Source organism: Ursus maritimus, unplaced genomic scaffold, assembly GCF_017311325.1.
Source record: "Ursus maritimus isolate PB19 unplaced genomic scaffold, ASM1731132v1 scaffold_24, whole genome shotgun sequence".
NCBI classification, from domain to species: domain Eukaryota; kingdom Metazoa; phylum Chordata; class Mammalia; order Carnivora; family Ursidae; genus Ursus; species Ursus maritimus.
This window is the reverse complement of record NW_024424897.1, coordinates 18146226-18155250: the sequence shown is the minus strand read 5'-3', so window position 1 is coordinate 18155250 and position 9025 is coordinate 18146226. Positions and strand designations below refer to the sequence as shown.

The 9025-nt window shown below is 54.9% G+C and overlaps 1 protein-coding gene across 1 annotated transcript; it reads left to right on the top strand.

Moving 5' to 3' along the window:
* The first annotated feature begins 711 nt into the window (after positions 1 to 711).
* On the top strand, positions 712 to 2529 carry FZD2 (frizzled class receptor 2). Its single transcript, XM_008693904.2, has one exon. It carries the CDS (start codon positions 714 to 716, stop codon positions 2409 to 2411), a length of 1698 nt encoding a protein of 565 aa, XP_008692126.2. The 5' UTR covers positions 712 to 713; the 3' UTR covers positions 2412 to 2529.
* Positions 2530 to 9025: the final 6496 nt, after the last annotated feature.

Genomic DNA, 9025 nt, shown 5'->3' with positions numbered 1-9025 from the left:
GCCCCCCAGAAGAAGAGTGATCCAGGGCCGAGTGGCTTGGGTCTGCCGCAGTTCTGGGGAATGTGTGTCTCCGGATCTCGCCGCCGCGACTCCGAAGAAATCCCGTGCTAGGCAAACAGCCCTTAATATAATAATAGCTTGTCTCTTTAAAAAGCAAAAGGAGGGGGGGAAAGTTTTGTTGGCATCTGGTTTCTGATCTCATTATGTTGTGGTCGACCAATCCAGCCCTCGGGGCTGGTCCTGGGGTTTAAATCTGATTGGCCGAGAGCACATTTTGGGATGGTGCTTAGAGCTCGACGGGGCGGTTTCAAGGATCCCTTTTTTGGGGGGCTGAGAGGAGGGCGGGGCCGCCGGCGGGGGCCCCCTTGAAACTGACTAATTGGGATAGGAGAGGCCGAGGTGAGGGCTGGAGGAACGCACAAAGGAGTCGCTGGGCGGAGAAGGGAGGGGAGAGGCGAGAGGAGGAGGAAGAAGAGGAGAGAGGGCAAGCAGCGCGCGGTGTCTCCCGCGGCTCAGTCGGACCGCGGCGAGCTAGCCGGCAGGCGCGCCGCCCCCCTCCCCCGCCCGGCCTCCCCAACTCTGCGGCCGCCAGCAAACTTTTCAAAGAGGCGCGGGAGGCGGCGGCGAGGCGGCGGCGGGGAAGGCGCGTGGTCTCGGGCCTGGGGGCGGGGGCGGGGGGGCGCCCGGGAGCCGAGTGGGGGGCGGCGGCCAGCATGCGGCCCCGCAGCGCCCTGCCCCGCCTGCTGCTGCCGCTGCTGCTGCTGCCCGCCGCCGGGCCGGCCCAGTTCCACGGGGAGAAGGGCATCTCCATCCCAGACCACGGCTTCTGCCAGCCCATCTCCATCCCGCTGTGCACGGACATCGCCTACAACCAGACCATCATGCCCAACCTTCTGGGCCACACGAACCAGGAGGACGCGGGGCTGGAGGTGCACCAGTTCTACCCGTTGGTGAAGGTGCAGTGCTCCCCCGAACTGCGCTTCTTCCTGTGCTCCATGTACGCACCCGTGTGCACCGTGCTGGAACAGGCCATCCCGCCGTGCCGCTCCATCTGCGAGCGCGCGCGCCAGGGCTGCGAGGCGCTCATGAACAAATTCGGCTTCCAGTGGCCCGAGCGCCTGCGCTGCGAGCACTTTCCGCGCCACGGCGCCGAGCAGATCTGCGTGGGCCAGAACCACTCTGAGGACGGCACGCCGGCGCTGCTCACCACCGCGCCTCCGCCGGGCCTGCAGCCGGGGGCCGGGGGCACCCCGGGCGGCCCGGGCGGCGGCGGCTCTCCCCCGCGCTACGCCACTCTGGAGCACCCGTTCCACTGCCCGCGCGTCCTCAAGGTGCCGTCCTATCTCAGCTACAAGTTCCTGGGCGAGCGCGACTGCGCGGCGCCCTGCGAGCCCGCGCGGCCCGACGGCTCCATGTTCTTCTCGCAGGAGGAGACGCGCTTCGCGCGCCTCTGGATCCTCACCTGGTCGGTGCTGTGCTGCGCCTCCACCTTCTTCACCGTCACTACGTACCTGGTGGACATGCAGCGCTTCCGCTACCCGGAGCGCCCCATCATCTTTCTGTCCGGCTGCTACACTATGGTCTCGGTGGCCTACATCGCGGGCTTCGTGCTCCAGGAGCGCGTCGTGTGCAACGAGCGCTTTTCCGAGGACGGCTACCGCACGGTAGTGCAGGGCACCAAGAAGGAGGGCTGCACCATCCTCTTCATGATGCTCTACTTCTTCAGCATGGCCAGCTCCATCTGGTGGGTCATCCTGTCGCTCACTTGGTTCCTGGCGGCCGGCATGAAGTGGGGCCACGAGGCCATCGAGGCCAACTCGCAGTACTTCCACCTGGCCGCGTGGGCCGTGCCGGCGGTCAAGACCATCACGATCCTGGCCATGGGCCAGATTGACGGCGACCTGCTGAGCGGCGTGTGCTTCGTGGGCCTCAACAGCCTGGACCCGCTGCGCGGCTTCGTGCTGGCGCCGCTCTTCGTGTACCTGTTCATCGGCACGTCCTTCCTCCTGGCCGGTTTCGTGTCCCTCTTCCGCATCCGCACCATCATGAAGCACGACGGCACCAAGACGGAGAAGCTGGAGCGGCTGATGGTGCGCATCGGCGTCTTCTCGGTGCTCTACACCGTGCCTGCCACCATCGTCATCGCCTGCTACTTCTACGAGCAGGCCTTCCGAGAGCACTGGGAGCGCTCGTGGGTGAGCCAGCACTGCAAGAGCCTGGCCATCCCGTGCCCCGCGCACTACACGCCGCGCATGTCGCCCGACTTCACCGTCTACATGATCAAATACCTCATGACGCTCATCGTGGGCATCACGTCGGGCTTCTGGATCTGGTCCGGCAAGACGTTGCACTCGTGGAGAAAGTTCTACACCCGTCTCACCAACAGCCGGCACGGCGAGACCACCGTGTGAGGGGCTGCCCCTGCGCCGCGTCCCCCGGCGGGCCCCGCACGGTGCTTGCCTCTGCGGGGGGTGGGGGGGCCTCCTACAGACTCCTTATTTTATTTTTTTAAATAAAGAACAGTCGAAACCATTTCTCTTTTAGGTTGCTTTTTAAAGAGAACTCTGTTCAACACCCCCATCAGGTTTGTAATTAAAACTGTAAATAGTCTTGTAAATTTAATTATATATTTTCTATTTAAAAGAAAAACGGGGGAATACAAGGGGGGCAGCGGCAAGGGGCGCCGGGGCTGAGGAATGAGGGGAGGGGGCGTTGGGGGGGGTCCTCTCCTTTCTTCAGTGCCTTTTTCAAACACCATCGTCTACTTTGGTTCGAATTTTTTGGTGTTTTGGCAGGGCTAGGCCTGCTGGAAGGGGTGTTTGCTGTGAGGCGTTGGAAGTTGGTTCCATTCAACTCCCAAAGCCAAATCTGTGAGCCTTCTCACTGACGCTGGGCCTGTGGAAGCTCTTGGGTGTTTCTGAACAAGACTTGGATTCTTGTTTTATTCCCTTTCCCTTTCCCCACACGTCCTGTCTCCTTCACTGGATCTTCGGAGCACTCCCAAAAGAGATTGAAGACGTGGGAGGGGGGGGGGCTAACCCCACGAGTGGGATGGGGGGACAGAGAGAGATGGAGTGCGGAATGGCCTACTCCCCACTGGCCTGCTCCCCTGCAGGCTGGAGGATCTTTCACCTCTTTGACTTTTTCTTTTCAGCTCGCAGCCTCAAGCGTTTGGAGTGGGCAGAAAGTGCTTTGCAGTGCTTTGTGAAATGTGTTTGGAAACAAAACCGCCCCCCACCGCACCCCTGCCACTACCTTGAGTACCAATCCTGTCTCCATTTTTAGGGGGAGCATTAGCTCGCAAATGTTGGGGTTTGGAGATGCCCTTGCGTCTCTCCCCTTACCCTGTAGTTGGCTCCCTGCTGCTTCCCCCCCCACACCCCCAACCGAATATCTTCTCTGGCATTCCGATTAGAAGTTTGTAGGTTGGTTTGTGTGTTACGTATGGATTTTTGTTGTTGGGGTCCCCCCCCCCCCCCCAAAAAAAGCAATAAAGATGGGTTGGGTTGGAGGGAGGGGACGGATGGGCTGGTGGGATTTTTAGTTTTCCTTTGACAAAAGACTGGTTTCTTTTCAAACTTGTCCAGAAAGAAAAAGAAAAAAAAAAAAGTGGGTATCTTTGCTTTGGAAGAAGGCTCTGGGCAGGCTCTTTGTGACTGTGGGGGTGGGGTGGGCGTTTACATGACATTCTATATCACAAGATTGATAGAATGTTTATAGCAGATGTTTCTTATCTTCCCCCTAACCCCCCCAAAATTAAAGGCAAGACTTTTCTTAAAGTGTCTTTGACGCTGGTATGAGAATTGCAGTTTCCAATACACATCATTTCCCTCAACTATTCGGAATATTTTAGAATTTTAATTCCAAAGGATTGATTGGAACCAGTATGGCCCAGAACTCCATTTCTCACCGGCTCCTGTTTCTTGATAATAGTGCAAATTAAAAGCTAATAATCATAATAAAGTGCATTTAATTATCTTCTAGAGATCTAGCCCTTTAATTGTATTTAACAGGGTTGTAACATTTTATTAGTTTAACCAAATTCATTGATGCATTTTTTAAAGTGTGTCTTCCCATTCTAGACTGTGAGTGGTCTGCAAGAGTCTCTTGTCCTTTTTTTTTCTTTTTTTTTTTTTTTTTTAGTTAAAAGCTGGGGGAAATGGTGCCTTACCACCCTTTGTTGGCAGTTATTTGGAACCAGGGAGAAAGTAAGTTAGAACCCCTACTTCGATGTGTTTGTGTGTTAGTTTATGTTGGGGGAGGGGATCTGGAAATGTTTGGTGGTAATTGAAGTCGTATGTGGGGCTTTGTTTGGAATTGTATGAAGCCTGGGGATTTCAGCAGAGCCCCCTTCCCAAAATATATCTTTCCCCCATATGATTTGTGCGGGTGGTCAACATTATAAGTGAAAGCTAGCTTTTTCTCAAATGATGTGTGTGAAGCCCCAATATGAGATAATATCAACTATCAAAGAAGCGGGCAGGGGAGCCCCTCCCCTGTAGCTCCATTTGTTGCAGAATTCTAAAGGAACCCCACACGGGCTGGAGGAAAGAGTTAAATTACAAATTGTGAGTGCTTCTCGGGGAAAGAATGGTGAAAGCCCGAGAAGGGCGGGGGTTTCCAGTGGTGGAGCTGGAGCCCGGTGGGAAGAGGAGAGCTGGTCTCTGTTGAAGATTTGGGGAAGAGCCCGCCCTGCCCCCCTCCTCCTGCCTCTAAGCCCCCAGGAGCCCAGCTCTGCCTGCTCTGGATACATTTGTCAGTGGACCCTCACGCAGATAGCAGGAGCACACGGTGTACTACCAACAATGATCTTTCCTTCCCTGAGTGGGGGTGAGAGGGAGGGAATTTGGGTAAAGATTGTTCTTCCCTTTTTTTTTTTTTTTAGGTTTTATAATTAGCACTAGCCATAGCAGCATTGTTAGTTTTTTAGATTGTTCTTCCTTCTTAACCCCCAGTGGAGGGGAAGAAGGCCCAAGAAAACGGAAAAAAAAAAAAAAATGGGTTTTATGATGGTGGTGGTGGGGGAGAGGATAGATGATAATTGCCTCTTTTGGAAAGGACAGTTCTAGATGCCCTCCCCTTCCCCAGTGGGGGGGGCCCAAGGGCTAATTACCTTATAGAAAGTAGTGGGGGACCTCCTGCCTGGCTGTTTTCTCTGCTTTAATGAACCAGCTCTCAGAGGAAGTGTTAGGCCAAAGTGCAGGGCATTTAGGAGAGACCATGCCTGGAGCAGAGACCCAGAGGCAAACTACCTGAGCTCTGCCCCACCTGGAGAGGGTCCCACTCCCTTGCTTGGAAAACCCAGTTAAACACATGGGCTTGGAGGTCTGTTTTTGCAGATTTCTGGGTCACCCTATGGGTAGTCTTAAGGGGGTTGGTGCCTCCCTCTGGAAGAATGAGGCTTTGGTGGGGGGTCAAGGGCCCAAAGAAAAGCCTTTCACCTGAGGCCAGTCTCAGACACAGCTGCTTTCTACCTGTTCTCCAATCTTCCCCCTCCCCCCCAGCATCTGGTTCTCCAGGTTCTAGGCAGGGCATTTTTTCCTCCAGATTCTTCCCTCCTTCCTTGATCAGACTTTGGCTTTTCCACCCCCCTCCCAACTCCCTTCCTGAAAATGGTTCCATTAGCTACAAACTCTTTGTGCTTTAAGAACCAGCCCCAGAAGAGAATACTCAAGTTTTCCACTTGCACAACAAAATCCTTCTGAACGTCCCCAAAGAGTGAAGGTCACTAGGATCTGGAGCTGGTGACTTCTGTATTCTAGGCTGTTGGAGCCCTAGATCTGGGCTGGGTTCCAGAAGCAGAGAGATGCTGTCCCAGGGTGCCGTGGGGCCCGTGTCTGGGGAAGCAGAGCCCAGATTCTGCCACATCTGAGGCACCCTGCCTTTGATCACCTACCCACTCACTGTAGCACAGACCCTCCTTTCCTCAAGATGGATTTTAAACTGGGGCCACTGACCCATCTGAGAACCTGAAAAATCTATGGAGCTTCTCCTGGGAGACAATGGCCAGACTCTGGTGAACACACAATTTTGCATGTAACTGTTGGGGATTGATGAACTCTCTATCTGTGCCCACTGCCCCATCCCCAAGCTAGCTTTCCAGTTCCTGGCTTAGACATTTCCTAGTCCTGATGGCTGGGTATCTCCACCTCTCCAATGGGCATCCTCTACCTTCTTGGGGGACTCCAGTTTCCCCTCAACACACAAGTGTCTAATCACTTCTGCTATGGAAAGGGGGTTCAGGTGGGAACACCAGATCTATAAAACTAGACCCCCCCCCCCAACCAGATCATTTCCTCAACCCTGCCTCTCTGGAAGGTAACAAATTATCGAGTGCAGCAGGGTGGAATGAGTAATATTTTTGTACTAGAGGGGAAAAAACAGGCAAAAGACAGACACACACAGGCAGATCACGGTAGCGAGTGCAGGCTTGGGCATGAGACAGTGCCAGCTATGAGCCTTGTGGAAGTTTCCCAACCTCTGAGTCCCAGTCCTCATCAGGAAAAAGGCAGCAGGACCCGTCCCGCAAGCCTGCGTGAGGATTAGATGTGGGGGTGTGTGTGTGGAGGATGCGGGTACAGAGTCAGCACACAAAAGTTCAACACATTGTAGCCCTCTTCCCATTACTTAGGTTAATTCCTAAAAGAATCACCGCATCAAAGGATGTACATTTCTTCAGGGCTTTTTACCCTATTGTTGCTGGTAGTTTGAAAAAACAGAGTGATTTCCTGTGCTCCGGGGCTTTGCACCTGACTCTGGGCGCTAGCTCACAGGCCCGAGGCTCTTGGGGGTGGTTGGGCCGTGTTTTTCTCTCAGTCTCTCCTCTGATTAGGACAGAAATGTCTTACCCGCCTGAGTGAGCAGGGCACACACGCGGGCGGGCTCTCTCTCCAGCCAGCTTTGAAGCCGGCTAATTAGGGCTAGGGCTGTCACAGCTGGCTTCCCCTGTGCCTCCCCCCTCCCCCCTCCGCCCTCCCGCTCGGCCCCAGCCCCAGCCCCAGCCTCACAGCCCTGAGAGCCCCTCCCGGCTGCCTTGCCTTCCACGGCAGGCTCGTGGCCCTTCCAAACCGTCTGGGCAGGGCTGGCATTTGATGCCTGGAGAAAGGACAAGACGGGACTTGGGACGTGGAGTCAGCCCAGAAACTATTGATTGGGTTCAGGGAGGACTGCCTATGGCCCAGGACCCTCCTTATTCCTAATGAAGCCTGGAGAGGAGCCGGCCTGGGCTGAGGGCTGAGGGCTGAGCCCTGGGCCCTTTGTTTGAGAGCCAAGCTTTCTGAAGGCTCCAGCCTCCCAACCTGGCCCTTATAATTAGCCCCAATCAGAGTGTTTATGTAGGGGCCTCCTGCGGAACTCAGAGCCCCGAGATTTCATTCCAAACCTGGAGGAGGAGGGGCAGGAAAGGGATTTGTGTGGGGACCGGCAGAAAGGAGGATGGGGTAGGAAGTGTTGAGAAGGAGGCCTGGGGGCAGGGGAGGGGAGGAGGTCCTGGAACTGGGAGGACAACCCCCCTCCCCATGTGGCCATGGCTAGGGTCAGGACCCCTCCCAGGGTAGCTGGCGCCCTGGCATCCTGACCCTGGGCCGGGCCTGCGCGCCTTCTGGGCAGGCTCTGTGGGTGGGTGGGCTTGTGCCAATCGGAAATGGCTTGGATATAATTAACCCAGCTAATCACCAGCCTCAGCCCGCTGGGAGGGGAGGGCACAGCCCGGAGCCCCAGCTCCCCCAGGAAGCTCCGGTCTCCTGTTCTTCCTCTGACTGGGGCCGAGGGTGTGCCAGGCTCTGCAGCTGCTGAGAACAGTGGAGTCAGAGGGTGGGCAGGGAAGGGATGTAGGAAGGGTGGGTGCTTAATTCTCATCTCTGGCCTCACCCTCCAGGGGGAATGTGACAGCAGGGAGGGGGCCTGGAGTGGCCATGCGGTGAGGGTGGGGGTGGGGGGCACAACAGCAGGAATTTCGGTGGGAGGGAGGGGGGAGAGAGGATTCCCAGCCTCTGCTTCCAGGTGGCACTGGGTGTGTCCTGGACTCCTACTGCATTTCCCTTTGGGTCTAGGCCTCCCAGGGAACTCTCTGGGGTGGTATGTGGCTTGAAGGGAATTCTGTGTACTGGTTGAATGTCTTTTGGTTAAAATCCTGCAAGGCCTCCAAAGAGTGTCCCAACTCCTGCCCTCCCTCAACACATAAGGCTTTCCAGGGTCTGGATCTGGCCCCTAGCTCTCCAGTCTCACTTCCCACTGTCCTTTCCTACGCTGCTGGGTGCCACCCTCCAGAAGTCTCATGTTCACAGACCCACCATGCTCCGTGACTTTGCATATACTGTTCCTGTGGCCCAAAAGCCCTTCTCTTTCCCTAGCCTCAATATTAACTGTTATTGCCTCAGAATGTACCTGAGGTCAGGTGGCCCCTCTGCAGACAGCCATACCCCTGGCCAGTCCTGTCGCCACACTGTGTTCTCAACCATCACAACACATCACATCTCCTTTCATAACTGTGACCTCCTTGAGGGACAGCCTGTGTTTGGTCTTTCGTCTCTGTATCCCTGAGCCTAGCGATATGCCTGGCACATAGTAGGTGCCCAAGATCACAGGCTCTGGAGCTTGAATCTGGCTTAGCCCCTTGCTAGGTGTTGATCTTGGGCAAGTTACTCAACCCCTCTGTACGTTATCTGTAAATGGGAATAGTAATAATACTTACCTTTCAAGACTGGTATGAGGATTAAACAATCTAATTCAAATAAAATGTTTAAAGCAGTGCCTGGCACATGGTAAGCGCTTAATAAATGCTAGTTAAGCTTATTCATACATTGTGTTGGCTCAGTATTTAGCATTTAGTGCATTTAGTGCTCACCATGGGTCAGGAGCTTGCTAAGCTCTAGACAAGCATAAATTCAGTCCCTGCCCACATGGAAACAGCCATCAGGTTTAAGCGAATGAATGGATAAGTGGTATTTCTGCAGGACTTCTGTGGGACTTCTGAGTTTTTATGTTTTGTTCAATAAGCTCATTATATAAGTGTTTGAGAATGTAT